The sequence below is a fragment of the Rana temporaria genome, chromosome 1, assembly GCF_905171775.1.
Source record: "Rana temporaria chromosome 1, aRanTem1.1, whole genome shotgun sequence".
NCBI lineage: Eukaryota > Metazoa > Chordata > Amphibia > Anura > Ranidae > Rana > Rana temporaria.
Window position 1 is genome coordinate 453103648 of NC_053489.1, and position 20302 is coordinate 453123949.

A 20302-nucleotide genomic window follows, 5' to 3' on the forward strand; every position below is an offset into this window, starting at 1 on the left:
CGATCCGCCAAAGTGTGACGGAGGAAAACCCTACTTTTCCATCCGTCTATCGGATCGGGTGAACACGGACAGACGGTCTGTGTTCATCCGATCCCCCCATAGGGGAGAGCGGAGAAAAGACAGGGCGGTCCCTGCACAGTGTGCGGGGACCGCCCTGTCATCCGCCGGCTCAGCGGGGATCAACGGAGCGATCCCCGCTGAGCAAGCGGAGGTTCACGGGGCGGATCATTACTGATTCGTCCCGTGTGAAAGGGGCCTTAGTTTGATTTTCGATAATCTAAAATTGCAAAATGGCTTTTTTGTAGCAATTCTGCATGGGAAATCGGAGATATGCCTCTGAATTTAAAGGGTAAGTTCATCTTGCAGAAAAATCTGTATGGTGAACATACACTGGACCCCCTCCCCATTGCACCCGGAACAGCAGTACCTGAACTTGGCGATCTCCCGCACTGAAATATCGTAAAGCCGCTTTACCAGTCTGGGGATCAGAAATCCCCCACAGCTTAATCTCCTATACATACCTTGTAAAGATATGGATAGGAGGCATTCTAGGTGGTTGGCACCAACCAACCAATCAGAACCTGTCCTGTTGGCTCTGGAGAAGAGAGAAAGCTGCAGGGATTTCAAATCCCCGGACCGGTAAAGGGGCTATACGATGTGTCAGTGCGGGAGATTGCCAGCCTAAGGTACTGTGGAACCGGGTGTGATGGGGGAGGGGGTCCAGTGTAAGTTCACCATATAGCTTTTCTGTAAAGGTGAACTTGCACTTTAATTCAGATTATTATTTATTTCTTTTTTTATCATTTTGCTTTAACTACTTTCCGACCAGCTGCCGTGTTTTTACTGCGGTAATGTGGCGCTATGGCACGAAACAACGTACCTGTATGTCGTTTCGTTGAATAGTTACTAGATGGCGCCTTCGCGCCCCAGGGGAGGCGCGCACGCTAATTAGCCAAAGGGGGAGCTAATCAGCGGGTTGGGTGGACATGATGTCCGCCGGCCACCCTCGATCATTCCCCAGAAAGGCAGAACGGCAGTCTGCTAATGTAAACAAGGCAGACTGCTCTTCTGACAGGGTTGAACACAGAGATTGTCTGTTCCTGCTAATCAGAAACACGGATCTTTGTGTTCATCCAGTGAGTCCATCCCCCACGCAGTTAGAAAGCAGCCATTAGGGCAGTGATGGCGAAACTTGGCACCCCAGATGTTTTGGAACTACATTTCCCATCATGCTCATGCACTCTGCAATGTAGTTGAGCATCATGGGAAATGTAGTTCCAAAACCTCTGGGGTGCCAAGGTTCCCCATCACTGCCCTATGGGCACACTTAACCCTTTGATCACCCCTGGTGTTAATACCTTCCCAGCCAGTGTCATTAGTACAGTAACCATGCATATTTTTAGCACTGATCACTGTAATGATGTCACTGGTTCACAAAAAAGTGTCAGGTGTCTGATCTGCCTGCCGCAATGTCGCAGTCCCGCTAAAAAACGGTGATCACTGCCAAATGAAAAAAAATTATAAATAAAAATGCCATAAATCAATTCCCTAGTTTTGTAGACACCAAGACGTTTGCGCAAACCAATCAATATATACTTATTGGGATATTTTTAGCAAAAATATGGACATGATTGTGAAGAGTGGGATATTTTCTTTGGAAATATAAAAGTCTAGTAAAGAGACACTGTCACATTTTTCTTTGGATACATGTGTTCTTTTAAAGTGGTTGTAAATCTAGTTACACCACTTTTACCTACAGGTAAGCCTATAATAAGACTTACCTGTAGGTACTGGAAATATCTCCTAAATATGCACTGTTTAGGAGATATTTACCATATACGATTGCGCCAACGTCATTGGCGCATGCACACTGAAGAATTCATAGCAGGGCGGCAGGTTGGACACCCCTGCTTTAGATCAAAACAAGGTTTTTATTTATTATAGTTTATGGTCCAGATTCACAAAGCACTTACGCCGACGTATATCAAGTTACGCCGACGTAACTGCAAATGTGCGCCGTCGTATCTGTGCGCAAGACCCACAAACAGAGATGCGCCTAAAAATAGGCTTCACCCTGCCGACGTAACTTGCTTACGCCGGCGTAGAGTGGGCGCACATTTTAGGCTAGGCGCATAGTGCCGCTCCCATTGATTAGCTATTCAAACATGCAAATTAGGGAAATACGGCGATTCACGAACCTGCGTGCGCCCGACGCAGGCTACGAGAGGTGCGCGTAAGTTGTACGTCTGGCGTAAAGTTAAGCCCCATAAAGGAGGTGCAATCCAGCAGCAGACATGCAAAGGTCTGCACCAAGGAACACAAGCCGGCACATTTTACGTTGGACGTGTGTCTGGCTGGGCGTAGGTTACGTTCACGGCGTACGCAGTGATCCGGCGTATCTTAGGCAGTTGTTCCGACGTGGTTGTGAGCAGGCGCAGGGGAATGCGTCCACGTTACGGCGCATGCGCAGTTCGTTATAAGTACTTTTCTGGTGCTCGGCCCATCATTTGCATGGGGTCACGCCTCATTTGCATGGGTCACGCCCACTTCCACCTACGCCGGCCTGCACCTTTGATACCCACGCCACGCTGGCGCAGTGTTGGGGGCACTGGCTTTCTGAATTCCATGCTTCCCTCGGCGTAGCGTACATGGGTTACTCTCCGGCGGCGTAATGTGCGCCGTGCTCTCTGTGAATCTGGGCCTATATGTCTATCTTTACATATAGTTTATTATATCTAAAGCCAACACTTTTTTGTTTTATCTTCAGTTTAGATAAAGTGTTTAATGCCCATGTCAGGTTTGTATTGCTGTCTGTGTCCCATTTGGGGAGATACACTCTCTATTAATCCTGGTGACTATCATCACCAAGACTGAACGTGAGCAAGAAACCAAAATCTCTTGTCACCAGAACAGGAATAGAGGTGACATCTTCCAATCGGGACAACTGTATTGGTGATAACTCTCCAAGAGGGGATTTGCTTACATTAGTGAGATTTACGCTCCCCGCCTCTACAGAACAGAAAGTAAAGTTAAATTTTTTCAACGCTTTACCCGAATCAATTCAAAGTGTTAACTTGCCCACCACCATCACCACATAAAAATAAAGACATTCAAATGTCTATAGATTTATCTTTAAATGCCTTTTAACCCAATGCCAATATAATGGATGTATTTTATTTATTTGTTATATTATTTTGGGAGGAAACCACCACAGGAATTTAGGATAGGAGAACCCATAGACTAGATGCAGATAGTCTTGACAGTCAAATCTAGCAACCTGGCTGTGAACACGAACAGTTGACCACCACACGGTCATACCTTAGTAGAAGTTTGCGAAGGCATTGCATTTTTTTAATACTTCTAAGTGATTTGAAATACGTTATTTTCTGTTTGAGGTGAAGTAATAGTTACACATGCAATTACTTCAAAGAATACCTAAATACAGACATTCACTCCATGTTACTCTTGCTTTCGTGTTTCCCAATCATCCCTCTACCAAATTACACATGCAGTTGTGCGAATCCAAACATGGACCCTTCTCCCCAGAGAGACAGGTGAACTACCACTCAGACTAGTAGTGCTTCTGGCAGGCAGACAGGCTGCTTCTGTTGGTGCAGTGGCATCACTTGCATGAACATATCTGCTAGGTCACTGTAGCTTCATGCCATTAACTGATTTATCGCAGATTGTCTCTAAGTGTGCACGTGTGCTTTTCAGACAAACAGTTGTGAAATTTATACTGCATGCCTTTTAACATAACTTGGCACAATGCTTAGGAAACATTAACTGTGGCCAGCAAGCACAAATCTAATGCTCAGCAGAATATTTTTGCAAGTTGGAGTGTTTAACCTAACACTGTCTAAGGCCCCATACTCACGACCAAACATGTTTGCTGAAACTGGCCCGCGGACCAGTTTCAGCATACATGTTTGGTCGTGTGTAGTTACGAGCGTACAGAATTTCACCGTACATTTGCCCGCCGGGCCGTTTTTCAGCAGACATTTATTTCCAAACTTGTTTTAAAACCGTCCGCTCAAATCCTGTCCGAACGTACATGTTTGGTGGTGAGTACACAAAACCAACGTACAAAAACCCCGCGCATGCTCAGACTAAATGAGGCCACGGGAGCGCTCGTTCAGGTAAAACTCACGTTTCTTTGGGATATGGCACATTCGTCAATAGAAAGATTAATTCTAGCAATAGAACACTGAAGCAAAACACACAATAACCAATGCTTGATGCCGTCGTTTTCTTCATTCTTCTCTTGCTATAACTAATCAGTTATTTAGCTCATGTTATTTCAACTGAGTTGTTCCATACTCAAAAGTGACATTTGTTAGCTGTGATGTAGTAAGATTTTTGCAAACTTTTATTGGCCCGACGTATCATATTTTTAGTGGTCCTCCACATTTCAATTTTTTTGCTTTTAATGTTTAATGGTTATCTTTCCCACTTTCTTTAGGTGTTTATAGTTATGTCACCATTTAGAATATTTTAATAGGAAATAGTTTTGATTTAGCTTTTGTTTGTATATTTAACATGATTTTGTTGAAGGTTGTTTAAATTGTCTACCATGTTGGCACACCAAATGACCCCCCCCCCCCCCCACATGAGTTAGTGAATATTTTAGATTAATCATTTTATTTATTTGTAATGTTTGATGCCTAAAATAATACCCACAGTATTACAAACAATAGGCACGTTTTTCAAATCAACAAAAAGGCTTTTATTTGAGCAAATTATAAAAAGGATCAAAAACAGAATGGCAGCACTTGAACAGCTAGCAACATACATGCAAACTTGCATTTCAAACATGGTGAAGGATAAACTAGCCAACCTCAGGAAGCACACAAATTAAAATCTGAAGCAGCAGCACATAACCAAAGCAACCCAAGCTGTGGTAGTCCAAACAAGATGCCATTTGTGGGGGATCAAATGGAAGGCAGGGCATCAACGTCTCCTCTTCCTTGCAACCTTCCTTCCAGGCTGCCTTCCAGCGGGTCTTCCCTGGGCCCTTGCAGGTGGGGATGATGTGGCAGCAGGAGAATGGTGTTCAGCAAGCCGGGCCGGGTCACATAGCCCAGTGTCTGGGGTCAGCAGCTCCCTCTGCATCCACCAAAGGGCCTGGTTGATCACGCCCTTTGCCAGTTGCCTCTGCTCCTCCGTGCCTTGATTCAGGTCATGTGCCACGGAGGCACTGTAGGCCTCAGTGGGGTTGAGGGGGGCCCTCATGATGGCACTCGCCTCCTGAATCATTTTCAGGCTGGCTTCCTCCACTGCCCCCAATTTCTTCTTACGGCCTGGTGGCCTAATATAAAGTGGAGGAGCCTGGCTGGTGGTGGTTGTCCTGGGGAGCTGCTGAACGCCACTGGGCCCGGCCTCCTCCTGGCTGCCACTGACCCCTTCGGCCTGGCTGTCAGTGAGGAGAGGATCTGCCACCTCCTGGCTGGTCTCTTCTTCCTGTGTAAAAAAAAGGGACATGTTGTAATATATTTAGGAATATACTCACTCACATTTTCATGCTTGAATCTTATTTTTTGCCTTGAATTTAAACTTGAAAACAGACTCACCCTCTGACCCCTGCAGTTGTCATCCCTGACACCTATTTGTTTGCCCACGATTTTAGATTTTTACTTCCCAGCTTGTATTTTATTAACCAATATCAAGTCAAGAATCAAACAATAATTAATATTATTACATAAATAGTTATGAAACTACTATACCTCATCATCGTAGAGGCGCAGATCTGCCTCTCTGTCAGCCAGGCCCTCTTCATCCGACTCTGCAGGGCTGTGGTGATCTGGGGAAGTCCCGCTGGGAGGTAGCGTGGAGGAAAGGTTGGGATTCAGACTCGACATTGATGGCCTGCCTTCCAGTTGATCCCGCAAAAATGACATCTGGTTGTAATACCACAGCTTGGGTTCCTTTGGTGGTCTTGCTGCTGCTCCAGATCTTAGCTGCTTTTGGTGAGCTTTGTACGCTCTCCTATATGTGCCCCTGAGGTTGGCAAGTTTATCCTTCACCATGTTGGCACTGCATTCTGGCACCCATGTCCTCATGTATGCTGCTAGCTGTTCAAGTGCTGCCGCTCGTACGTCCTTATTGTGGTAATGGTCCTGCTTTGAATCCCACAGGATGGGCATTTCCCGAAATTTATCCAGCAAATGCTGGATAATGTCTTGGCTCTGCAGGAGATCCATTGTGAATTTATTTTTTTATTTTTTTTATTCTAGATAGAAAAAATGAAAAGAAACCAAAAACACAATTAAAAAAAGCCTCAGCATTTACATTGATAGAATATGTTGTTAAAAAAGTAGTACCTATATAGAAATACAAACACAGTGTCTCTTGTTTTGAAAATGCTGGCCAGCTCTGCCCCATTGGTTGGTTTTAGCTAACATTTTTTTTTAACATGCCGCCCCTTTGGTTACATTGCAGGAAATAATATAAATCTACAACCATACACAATTCTTACAAATGACAGCATTCATCAAGGCACTATTGCATGTGTAGATATCCTGCCCCTCAGCATTGATTACATGAAAGAAACTTCCTAATGACCTCTGTCCAACCAACACAGAACAATACTTGGCCTGATCTGAATACACCCTACATAATTACTAATGAGTCACAGCATTTTTGATCTCTCTATTTTGTGATGTCTACAAAAGCATTTGGGTATGAAAATCACATTCTGGTATCCAAGAGACATAATAGCTTAATAAAACTGTGCAACCAACAGACCAAACCCCCATCCCATTGCTCTACATTTTAGAGCCCGCTGCTGATCCCATGTTTAAATTTCTTACCTGCCTCTCTCACAATCCTCGTTTCTTCCGCTCGCTGAATTAACACGTAACCTACGTAATCACGTCAAGCGCCTTTTATCCACTCCGCGTATGTATGAAACGCCGCCCTCGTCACCTTTGCCATGCCCCTAATCAATTGAAAAAGTAAATATGGCGTTAACTGTGTAGGTTCTGGAATCGCGCGAATATTCTCCGCGTAACCTACGTCAATACGTTGTTGGCATTCGCGACACTCCGCATATGCAATAATCCCCGCCCTCATCTCCGCCCCTGACGGGACATTTCCTCGTTTCCACGCCCCTAATCTCTGTGGGAAGGAAAGATGGCGATGTCACATGAGCGGGCACGGAGCTCTCATGGCGCAAGTGAAGGGACAGAGGCTGGACCGTCCCGATCCAGGCCTAAAAGATATAAAGCCACTAATATGGCGTTCGAAGAAATGGTGGAGTTGGTTTACATCATGAGGAGGAAGGATTATGATGGTGAATGTGGGCCCTACAAAACACCGAACCGTAGGAAGTCACACATAATGGACAAGGTGGCAAGGAGAATGAGGAGAATGTTTGGTGTCACCAGGTCAAAGGAGCAACTACGGAAGCGTTGGTCCGATTTAAAATTGAGGGAGCCACATCACATGAAGAAGATCCTCAAAATTCTGCGTAAAAGTAAGTCCATATTATTTAAGGGGGGGGGGAATGTCTGCAATAATGTGTTGACATGTATTTTTTCACATCTGCCTCCTTGGCCTGCTTTTACTTTTGAACACGTGTAGATACTGTATTGTGTTTATGTCAAATAACAACCTTAAACAAATTTTGTGAAATAGTAAACACGCGTAATATGACATTGTTTAGCAAAAATGTGACGTTACTCCAGGAACAACACACCTGGACATGGCTGACTGGCCCCAAACTTGGTTTTCCAACATTGTTGAATAGCAAAATCACAGAAATTAAATTGAGTGAATGTGACAGGCAAACAAGATTCATTCTCCAAAATGCAAATAAAGCTGATGTTTTAACATCTTGAAATGCAAAGCACCTGTGTCTCAAAAATCTAAGTATATTTATTTGGAGGGTCGACGAGAATTAATGTTTTGGGGGGACATCCATTTGTGTCACTTCTTTGCAAAAAAGGGGCAGGATCAGAGCTTGGCCTAGAACTACGCCAAAAATGGAGGATTGCTGAAAGAATAAACAACCAAAAATCATCATAAATGTATCGTCTATGCAATGTGTGCGATTTATGATATCCAATATCAGTGTGCTGATGAGTATACCTTTTGTTTTTTATTATTTCTTATAGGGGAAAGAAGACGCCAGCAATTGGAGGAGGCAGAGAGGGCCAGACACCCGGAAAATCAAACACCTCCACATGTTGAGCAGGAGGAGGCTGGGGAAGGAAGAGAGGAGGATGTGGAAGGAGAAGAGGATGTGGAAGGAGAAGAGGATGTGGAAGGAGAAGAGGATGTGGAAGGAGAAGAGGATGTAGAAGGAGAAGAGGATGTGGAAGGAGAAGAGGAAGGAAGAAAGGAGGAAGGAAGAGAGGAGGAAGAAGTTATTTTGGACTTAGAATTTATATCAGATGAAGGGCAAGTGGCGGAAGAACAATTTGGCAAATTGCAAGAAGGTGGATTGATGGATGAAGGAGGAGTCGAAGATGATGGGGAGGTGGTGGAAGAAGGAGGAGTGATAGAAGATGATGGGGAGGTGGTGGAAGAAGGAGGAGTGATAGAAGATGAAGAAATTGGGGATGTGGAAATTATCAGGCCATCAGGTCAGTGTCACCCCTATATTAATAGGGCCAAACATATGCAGATAGGCTGGAAATTATTTACATATTTTGAATGCCAATTTGTTTCTTTTTAGGGGATCAAGATGGAGTAGCACATTTTTCACGTGCAAGTGCTTCTATCATTATACAGCAACTAATGGAGTGCAGCACGGAAATGGACATTATGCAGGAAAGGATGCTAGTCATGGAGCAGAATGTGCGAAATGTCATTTCAGAGTGTAGCACGGAAATGGAGAACATGCGACAAAGGATGCTAGTCATCAACCAAAATTACAAAAATATCATGGACATGATGGGCCGTGTCAAAGACTGAACCACAGAATCCCATCCCCCGCCCATCCCCCGCCCACAAAACCCTTTTTAATTTTTGTACTTTATAATACGCCAAAATTTCTAAATGCACACACAGTGTGCCAATATGTGCTAGCTGCCATCACAGACTATCTATTGTCTGTGCTTTGTGGGTACAAACCCCTCCTCGATCCTCAAGTAGTTGAGAGGAAGGGTTTGCTCCCACAAAACACAGACATTGATCACCCATGATGTCAGATAGCACATGTGGCCATTTGTCTGTTTAACCAATGACATTTGGCGAGTTTTCACTGAATGTGTGCATTTAGAAATTTTGGCGTGTTCCAGTGTGAAAGCACACCATCCATATGACTGACTGCTGTTCATTTTTTAAATTTTTGTTTGGTGTTGATCTTTTTTGGTTTGTAAATGTTTCCATTTTCAGATCACAAAACGAACAATAAATCTCACCTAAAGAAAGAAGTTAACTAATTTTTGTAAAAAAAAAAAAATGTTTTGTGTTGTGTTAAAATCTTGTAAAAAAAATTAGACACAAACAAATGACAAGCCCAAAAATTCTTGCGTATAGTTTCAGTGAAATTATTCTTACATTGTGTTTCGATCATTATTATTGATAATCACTGTCAATAAAGACAAAAAAATAAATAATTAAAAGCCAATATTTTGTCTCAAAAATTTGCAGGAAATGTTTTCTGCCTAAAAATACACATTTCTTGTTAAAAAATGACTAAAATAAAAAAAAAAAATGAGACATCAAAAGCAGAAAAAAGAGTGGCTTCTTATTTCTAGACTGAATACCCAGTTAGTAGATGAGTGAATAATGTGCAAATGTGGTTAGTTAATACATCTGAGTAAGTAAATCTGGCACTAGAAGTGCACTATTTTTGGAGATAACCTGGAAGACAGAAAAATAGAGAAAAAGCAGTAATGACAAACAACTGTATAAAGTCCAATGGTCTAATTATTTATTAGTTGTGAGAATATTCCTTTCTTTGGGGGCCGAATTAGAAAGAAATATGATCTGGCATAGCAATGGCCCCCCGACCCATGAAGTACTCAACATATTTGTCGCGTACCTCACGAGCAGATTGGGGGGCCAAGCCAGCGCGACCAGTGTCCAGGCCAGGAATGTTCTCTGAGGGTAGTCCTGCCTCAGAGCCCATGGAGGCTAGGTACGTCTGGGAGTGCCTGCGTAGAAAATTGTGCAAAATGCAGCAGGCAAATATAACGGTGTTCAATTTATATTCCGCCAAATGTATCGATGTCAGGAACAGGCGGAACCGGTTGCTGAGGATCCCAAAGGCATTCTCGACTACCCTCCGAGCCCTGGACAACCGAAAATTGAACACACTCCTCTCTGAGGTGAGGGTCCTCTGGGGAAAAGGCCGCATTAGGTGAGGTCCAAGGCCAAAAGCCTCGTCCGCTAGGAACACAAACGGAAGTCCTTCCACATTATCTTCATCTGGTGGCAATGCCAGACCACCAGTTTGGAGACGATCATAGAAATCAGTCCGTGCGAACACTCCCCCATCTGACATCCGGCCGTTCTTCCCCACGTCCACATATAGAAACTCATACTGTGCCGACACCACCGCCATCAACACGATACTATGATAACCCTTGTAATTATAATAGTAGGACCCGAGTGGGGTGGGGGCACAATGCGGACGTGTTTCCCATCTATTGCTCCACCGCAGTTAGGAAAATCCCACCGCTCGGCAAATTGGGAAGCCACAGACTGCCATTCCTGTGGTGTGGAGGGTAGCTGTGGGGACAAACAAAAAAAGAGATTTAGTACTTTGGCACATAAACATTGCAAACATAATCATACAAGCATCCTTGTGCAACTTTACATTTTTTTAATAGCATTTGCAAATTATGAAGGGAGAATTTCGGGGCACAAATATATAGGGCCAATTAATTAATAAGAGACTCCACAGCCCTCTGATGGGGACAAAAACACTTTGAAGGGGGGGTGGGGGGTGTTTAAACTGTTTTTAGAAAACCAAAAAAATAAAAAAATAGTGGCATGGTGGGGGTTGGCCCGAAGATAGCATGCTGGACAGGTTAATATTGGGTAAGATCAAAATATGCAGGTAGGCCAAAATAAAAAGAACATGTAAAAGCTGATATCAACATGCATAGTGAGAAAAGGGAACGTTAGTTAAACACACAGCATATCTGGGAAATAAAATAAAAAGTTAGTTTGCCACATTATTAAAGACACATTGTGAGGTTAAAATGAGGAAACTTACCTTCATATACTCCTCGTGCATAACTTTAATGATGGCAGCACACGTGTCCGGTATGATGACCCCAAGCGCCTGCGGAGAGATGCCTGTTGAGAACTTGAGGTCCTGCAGGCTCCTCCCAGTCGCCAGGTACCGCAACGTGGCAATAAGCCTCTGCTCGGCCGTGATGGCTTGGCGCATCACAGTGTCCTGCCTCGTGATATAGGGGGACAGAAGATCCAGCAGACTGTTGAATACGGGGTCCGTCATGCGGAGAAAATTCCTATAGTCATTAGGATTATTCTCCTGGATTTCCCTAAGCAGAGGCATATGTGAGAACTGGTCACGCTGGCGCAACCAATTCTTGGTCCAGAAACGCCTCCGCCCCCTGTTTCTGGCCAAAGTACTGGAATAATGAACATATCCAGCAGCCATCCCATAAACAGCACCAACTCGCGAAAATTGACGCTGCTGCTCCATCATGGCTTCAAACCGGCCGGCTGGTCAGTCAAGAACACACTCCAACAGAAAGCACAATCAAATCCAGTGGTACCTGCAAAGAACGCACGACACACAGATACGAACGCACAGTACGAATCTGCTAAGCAGAACGAACTGCACGCCTGTACCCGAATGCCAACTACGTACCCACAAGCACACGCACTGAACGAGAAAATACTACCTGCTAAAGCCTGGAGACCGAGAAGCGCGAATCAGCTCTAACCAAACCTTCACTAACACGAGCAAAGCCGTAACTAGCAAAAGCGGAACAGAGGGCGTCGCCATTGACTTTGGCCTTTCCCTTTATAGTGACGTCAAACGTGGATTACGTGCACGCGTTCAGGTCCGCAGGGAAATATCGTCCGCTGGTGTGTACAAGCCAGCGGGCCAAATGAAAAAACAGCCTTGTACGCCGGAAACAGCCCGTCGGACATTTCGAACGGACATGTTTGCTCGTGAGTACTCGGCCTAATACTGGCAATCCACCGGTTTGCTGTGGAATTGTATTAGTGATTGTCTGCATTTCCTATTCAACTGTATGTTTATTTAATAGTATGAAAGTCATGAAGGGCTGATAAAATGTATATATTTTTTTTTAAAGTGGCAAAGGGGACAGTTGCCACAGGACCACCAGGCCTGCTGCCGACTCTTAGAAATGCATGTAAGGGAGCCTAGGATTGTCATATGTCTGCTGCCTGGTCTTTATACATTTTTAAGATACCCTGTCAGATCTCTTAAATCCAGCAATCCCCCGCTATAGAAGACAGCATAAATCTTCCAGAGCGCTAATTTTGCTACTTCTCTTTTTTCCCCTGACCCATTACATCACTGCTAGGTCCTATAGTGAAATGAAAGGTCATAGTAAATAATGTAAACGCCAAGGAGGACACGCAAATATGACACTCATGGAGGTGTTGAATGCTAAAAGGCTTGAAAAAGCTAGCACTGCAATAGACAAGGCGTAGAAGAAGTGGTAAATATATACTGTTTTCTATTGCTGGAATTAAATATTTGGAGAGCTGGCAGGATCTCTTTAATAAAAGAAATCGGTATGATCCTAAATATATTTTTCACAGCCATTGAGGCTCAGAAGTTTATCAACTTTAGGTTATATTGCTGCCTATCAAAGGAGTGTACATTGGCAAAAAAAAAACAGTATACCAGCCCAGGATAATCCCTCCTACTACCAGCATGTCTCAGTTTTTTGTTAGTGTCCTGTGAGGATGCATTTATTTTCTTTCGCTCAGGTGTGCACTTTTTTCCTTACTCTTTAACATCTTTTTCTGCAATTAGGACTCCTCTCTACATTTCTACTAGAGATGCATTGCAGCTATCTGGTGTGGTGTTCCACAGCGTGGCCTTTGAAGCGCTGCGCCCGCACCTCACTGGGCTGGAGTTCATTGGGATAGCCTGGAAGTGAACTTCGGCAATGGATTCCATGTAGGGCGCTTTCTTGTAAAAGGTAGCCATGGTCCAGTGCTGCTGGTATTGTCTCTGCAGTTGCACTGTCTCTGAAGACTAACTTTGTCAGTTGGCCAGTCAGGCTAAGCATTGGTTGCTACCTGAAGTACATTGGTCAATGGGCGTGTTTTAAATTTCTCAGTTTCCTGCCAGTTTCCACTGTGGAAGGGGTTAACGATGTTGATATCATTTGCTGGGTGGAGAGATGGTGCTGACTTTCCAAACATACAGCATAGCGGAAATGCCTGCCTGTATCAGCTCATGCTTTGCATGTGCCATGTGGAATTTTGATATTTTAACAGTTTATGCTGCCCGCCTACAGTGACTTTGATCACCTCTGAGCCTCGCCTTCTACTAGCTGTGTGGGTTTCAGGAGTTCCTGGGGCCTTCCTTTTTGCCCTGAGTTTTAAGTTGCCTTACTACCATGAGGTTGCAACATGTCTTATTGCAGCAGTATGGTGGTAAGGGAAATGGTATGGGATGTCTCCAGCTTATACTCTGTTAACTCCTGCAGGACTGCTTGCAGCATGCCTACTGCTTCGGCTGACCCTGTCTGATTCTGAGTTACTCCAACATTTCCCAGATAAGCTTACCTCCAAGGAGTCTTAGTCCTATCTTTTGCCACCTATTGATGTGGTGGTATTTTAGAGCCCCTACTTTCCCAGTGCTCCTGTTTCAAGTTTTCCTCTATGGAGATTGGAAACACCATGACAAGATGTTATCTTCCCTCAAGGGCTTGCTAGCCTTGTACCTGTATGAAGAGACTTGTGTTAAAAAAAATTATAAATAAAAAAAAACCTTAATAAAGGAACATACTGTTGCAAAATGACCCAACAAATAAGCGGTTGAAAGCTCTCTTGTAAAAAAAAAAAGCAGCTCCAAATCAAGCTTGTCTCCGGTTCTCTGGTTCAAGGTGTCATTGCCCTAGTTGCTGTGCCAGAACAGGTTCAGAGTTTTACTCCAACTTGTTTTCCATTACCAAACCCAAGGGGGACAGCCATAAAGTCACTGAAATTCTGGCTGTCTCTGCAGCGTTGGACCATTATGCTCGAGAGTCATCTGATCTGGGTTCAGTCATACAACAATGTCATACATCATCCAACAGGGAGAAACTTGAAAGCTTGCTTCCGTATGAGAGGTAGATAAAATCCTGTTCTGGGTAGAACTTTAAGTAAAAGCCTTGTCTGCTGTTAATACTAGAGGTCAACCGATATGGGTTTTTCTCTGGCCGATGCCGATATTTAGAAATTGGGGCGGCGGATGGCTGATATATGATGCCGATATTTTAGGCCGATTTTTTTTTTTTTTTTTTTTTTTTTTCCGTCTTATAAACTCTCCCACTCCACTCCCCCCTGCTCGCTCCTGTCACTTTACCACACACTTGGGGCCAAATCCACAAAGATCGTGCCTAACGTAAATTTTTCCATTCAAGTTACACTGCCTTAAAATTTCTACCTAAGTGCCCGATCCATAAAGCACTTACCTAGAAATTTTGGGCTGTGTAACTTAAATTCCGCCGTCGCAAGGCGTTCCTCTTCAAATGGGGGCGATTCCCATTTAAATGAGGCGCGCTCCCGTGCCGGCCGTACTGTGCATGCTCGTTACGTCATTTTCCCAACGTGCATAGCGCGAAATTACGTTACGTCGAGCTTTGTGGATTGCGACGGGTCAATAAAGTTGCGTCAAAAAAAAAAAAAAAAAGATACGGCGAAAAAAAAATAATTAAAAATTTAAAAAAAATCGCGTCGCTGGACAGAAAGGTCTGCTTTTACATGGTGTACTAACTTTACACTTTGTAAAAGCAGCCCTAATTTTGCGTATGCAAACTAAAACTTACGGAGAAAAACGAAGCTGAAAAGCTTCGTGGATCTCCATAAGTGCTAATTTGCATACCCGAGGCGGCATTTCGACACAAAATGCCCCCAGCGGCGGATGCGGTACTGCATCCTAAGATCCGGCAGTGTAAGTCCCTTACACATGCCGGATCTTCTGCCTAACTATGGAAAACTGATTCTGTGGATCAGTTCCATAGTTAGGAACAGGGATACGACGGCGTAACAGCAGTTACGCTGTCGTATCCCTTTTGTGGATTTGGCCCTTGATGTCCTCAGTACAGATTGCACTGGCAGGTGGCAATAATTGGCAGATGGCACTAATTGGCACTTGCAGGTGGCACTAATTGGCAGGTGGCACGGGTTGGCAGGTGGCACTGGTTGGCACTGAGGCATACTTGGTAGTAAGAGGAGTTGTTCTGAGTTAGCCTACAAGTTTTTGTTTACCAGTGTCCAATTCTCCTGTAGGCATCAGTGTAACTCAAAGATATTAGTAGTCTTCAGTAGTTTTTACAATTAAATGTATGTACCTAATCCACTCATTCCAATTTATGAACCAAATAAGCATTCACTCAAAAATAATGGTATTTTAACATGCAGTATTTAATATTCTGTCTGGGGGTGACTTGTTTGAAAAATATAGATTTCTCACACAACCCAGGGTGGACCAAATCTTTCAACTTAAAGGGATTGTAAAGGCATTCATGCATTACGATAAAAAACCTTCTGTGTGCAGCCCCCCTAAGACTTACATGAGGTCCCTCTCTGTCCAGCGATTGTCCACGAGTGTCTTGGCTGTCCAAGATTCTCCTTCCTGATTGGCTGAGACACAGTAGCAGCGCCATTGGCTTCTGCTGCTGTAAATCAAAGTCAGCTAGCCAATCAGTGGAGAGAGGCAGCGGGGCTGGGTCAGGGCTCCGTGTCTGAATGGACACAGGGAGTTTTGACTCAGCTCGGGTGCCCCATAGAAGAATGCTTGCTGTGGGGGCACTGAACAGGAGGGAGGGGCCAGGATCAAAGAAGAGAGACCCTAAAAGAGGAGAATCCGGGCTGCTCTGTGCAAATCCACTGCAACAGAGCAGGTAAGTATACCATGTTTTGTTGTTTTTATAGGAAAAAAAGAGACTGTACAATCACTTTTCATTTTTAATTGGCTGTCTTGTTTCATAAACTTACTGTCTTTTCTTTCTTTCATGTCTACCTGTGCAGCCGAATCTGAAGGTAAAAATTAGATTTTGTGTGCATGTCAGGTGTTGGCTTATTTTTCTCTTTTGTCCTCTTCACTTAATTGCTCTGCTTCCTGTTTAATCTCTGCATGTGTTATAATTAAAGGGAAATTGTATAGTGTATTTTCAGCTGTTACAGTGTTTATTTTAAAATAAACACTGATTACGCACTCGCCACACCAATGCGATAGGCTACAAGCTCTCAAAGACAGATCCAGACCATGGAAAGGATTGAGCCCATCTTCTAAAAAATCGCTGATGACTCTTGTTCACCCAAAATAAACAATTAGAAAGCCCAAAAGAGAAGTATATAGTGTAGTATGTTTATTAAGTACCAATAAATAAAATCAGGCTATGTATGACTTAACAACCTACACAGCTCACTTACTGAACGATTAGGTTCCACACAAGTTTAGGCCGATGGAGTAATTTTTGGGTCTATGCCTCACGTCACTTCCTGGTTCGTGGAACACAAGTTGGCCCCGTGGACTGCAGATGGCTGCATGGAACCTAAAATGTCCAGACCTTTCACCAACTGCAAATATTTGGTGCATCTTGAAACGAAAAATACAACAAAGTAGACCCAGGACTGTTGATCAGTTAGAATCCTATATCAGGCAAAAATGATCCAACATTCTTCCAAAACCCCAGCAACTGGCCTCTTCAGTTCCCAGGCGTTTACAGTAATGTTTAATAAACGAGGGGATGCTACACTGTGGTAAACCATGGCTCTGCACCAACCTTTTTGAGGCATATTGTTGCCATCAATTTCAAAATTACCTTTGGGAGGACCCCGGTGGTCTTTTTGGCAATTTGGCTCTGAAGTTTCTCCACATTATACCACCGGTTTATTCTCTATTGACTCCTTGGGACCTCAACCTTATGCTGTTAGTCCTTCAGAGGCCTTAATGTGAGCCTATTTTGGATATTTCTCTCCCTCTCTTTTCCAGCAAGTTTGCTTTTCTTGTGACAATTGCTTCAATCATGAGGTTGTCAGAACGTGTGGCTAATCATGTTAAGGAACCCTTAGAACTTTTTTCTGCCTAAGGTGGTCTCGCCATGTCCTTTTACAGCAGGATATGGTGGTGTTTTTGTTTTGTTCAGCTATTAAGCATGCTGAGGAGATTGCTGTCAATTGCCTGGATATAGTTAGTGCTGTGTGAGTATGTCTTGTGTTTGTGGCCTTTATTCGTCAATCGTATGCTCTATTTGTGTCACCTGAGGGCTACAGAAAGAGACGGCTGCCTCTTGATCCACAATTGCTAGGTGAATGAGGCAGGTCATTATTCAGGTGTAATACCCAATGGGAATGGTACCCTCCTTCCCTGTGAAAGCTCCCTCCACCAGAATTAAATGTGGGTTGTGACCTTTTCTTTTATAGGATCTGGCCTTGGTTCTCCAGGTCTGTAAGTGTGCCCCCTGTTCAGACCCCAGTGTTTGCTGACCTTTGCAGAGAAGTCATCCAAGGAGCCCTATAAGGGCCTTCTCATTCCCTTTTTTTCTGTTAAGTTTTGGGCTTGAAGTTTTCTTTCACTTTCCCTCTGTGAGAACAATAAAAAGGACAGATCGAGAAAGTGGATTGGGGACACAAACCGCAATAAAAAATTGATGGCTGCTTAAAATCCTTCATTGCCCATCCAAACCTAAAAAAAAAAAAAAAAATCTTTAACCCCTTCCTGCCCAGCCTATTGTAAAATTATGGAAGCCTGTTATTCTGGGACGACACCATATGACATTCTCGCAGGATTGCACCCCACGGGCTGCACTTTGGTGCGATCTGTCACCCCACCAGACACCGTAGTTGACAGATTAGTGTACCGCCCTCTTGCCAGTTCCACGTGATCCATGTGACCAATCAGATCACACGACCGTTGTACACAATGAATGGCTTTGATACATTGTGTACAGTTGTGTTGTTCACTGTGATTGATCACAATGATCACATGGTACAGACTTGGCCAATCACAGCCCATCTGTACCATGTGATTAGCTGTGGCCAATCACAGGTAATCGCAACAACACACCCTGAATGTATTTCATTCAGTAAAAATGGTTGTTTTTTAACAGTGATATTCACTGTTATAAGCGATCCTAGTGTGTACTAAAAAGGAAAAAAAAATGTTCAACTCCCCAGAGTAGTACAGTGTTACTATGGTAACACTCTATTGTTCTGTTCACAGTATGTAAAAAAAGTAATTTTTTGTGTTTTTTTTTTTTTTTTTTTTAAATACTGTCACCTGTAGGTGTCCTCGATCACTGCCATACCGGTCATATGATGACTGCACTTGTGACCGTATGTAAATTAATTAAAAAAAATTGTGACTAAAATTTACAAGTTTAAAAAACTTTTCATATCTCTTATTAAATACCTCTGGCTGTCTACGTTCCAAAAAAGGGTCATTTGGGGTCATTTGTACTGTTCTGGCATTTTCGGCCTCAAGAAATGAGAATGGCTGTCAGTACATCAGGATTGATCGATTTTCAGCTAACAGTGGATATAAAAAGTCTACACACCCCTGTTAAAATGTCAGGTTTCTGTGATGTAATAAAAAGAAACAATGATAAATAATTTCAGAACTTTTTCCACCTTTAATGTGACCTATAAACTGTACAACTCAACTGAAATCTTTTAGGAGGAGGGAAGTAAAAATAAAAACAATACATTTGCTAATACTTTGTTGAAGCACCTTTTTGATTTTATTATAGCACTCAGTCTTTTTGGGTATGAGTCTATCAGCATGGCACATCTTAACTTGGCAATATTTGCCCACTCTTCTTTGCAAAAAGACTCCAAATCTGTCAGATTGCGAGGGCACAGCATTCTTCAGACCACCCCACAGATTTTCAATCAGATACACATCTGGGCTCTGGCTGGGGCATTCAAAAACTTTAATCTTCCTCTGGTGAAGTAATTTTTTTGTTGATTTGGATGTATGTTTTGGGTCGTTATGCTGAAAGATGTTCCTCTTCATGTTCAGCTTTCTAGCAAAAGGTTTTGTGCCAAAATTGACTGGTATTTGGAACTGTTCATAAATCGTTCTACCTTGACTAAGGCCCCCTGTTCCAGCTAAAGAATAACACCCCCAAAGCATGATGGTGCCACCACCATTCTTCGCTGTGGGTATGGTGTTCTTTTGGTGATGTGCTGTGTTGTTCTTGCACCAAACATATTTTTTGGAATTATGGCCAAAAAGTAACAACCTTGGTTTCACCAGACCATAACACATTTTCCCACATGCTTTCGGGAGATTTCAGATGCGTTTTTGCAAAATATAGCCGAGCTTGGATGTTTTTCTTCGTAAGAAAAGGCTTCCGTCTTGCCACACTACCCCATAGCCCAGACATATGAAGAGTACTTGCCAGATATTCCTGCAGCTCCTTTAATGTTGTTGTAGGCCTCTTGGCAGCCTCCCTGACCAGTTTTGATCGTGTCTTTTCATTAGTGTTGTAGGGACGTCCAGCTCTTTGTAATGTCGCTATTGTGCCATATTTTCTCCACTTGATGATGACTGTCTTTACCGTGTTCCATGGTATGTCTAAAGCCTTGAAAATTCCCTCTGATGCTTTGGAAGCCCCCCCCCCCCCCCAAAAAAAAAATCAGTTTGTCTTTCAATTGAGTTGTACAGTTTATAGGTCACATTAAAGGTGGAAAAATTTCTGAAATGATTTATCTTTGTCTAATTTTTTTACATCGAAGAAACCTGACATTTTAACAGGGGTGTGTAGACATGTTATACCCATTGTACTGTGTATATACCACATTTTGTGGCTCAATAACTTTCCTACAGACTGAATAACGTACACTGATTTGGGATTTTTCACATAAGAAATGTAGCAGTAGTCATGTTGGCCTAATTTTATGAAGAAAGATTATTTATTTGCAAAATGTTGTAACAAACATTTAAAAAAAAAAAAAAAAATTGTTTAAAACACAGCGGTGATTAAATACCACAAAAAGAAAGCTTTATTTGTATGGGGGGAAAAAAATGCTAAAAACTTCATATGGGTACAGTGTTGCATGACCAAAGTGTGACAGCGCTAAAAGCTGAAAATTGGCCTTGGCAGGAAAGGAGTGAAAGTGTCCGGTATTGAGGAGAGAACCCACTTATCTGAAACAATTACAACTTTACTTTTAG

The 20302-nt window shown here is 43.1% G+C and overlaps 1 protein-coding gene across 5 annotated transcripts in view; it reads left to right on the forward strand.

Annotated features, from left to right (window-relative positions):
• USO1 (USO1 vesicle transport factor) overlaps positions 1 to 20302 on the forward strand; it is a 118179-nt gene that overhangs the window by 31873 nt on the left and 66004 nt on the right. For 3 of the 5 annotated variants that reach the window (XM_040327759.1, XM_040327780.1, XM_040327768.1), the window contains exon 5: positions 16150 to 16161. The exons of the other annotated variants lie outside the window; for them this stretch is intronic. In XM_040327759.1, the coding sequence (XP_040183693.1) occupies positions 16150 to 16161 (12 nt within the window). The remainder of the gene's footprint in view (positions 1 to 16149; positions 16162 to 20302) is intronic. 5 annotated transcript variants of the gene reach the window in all.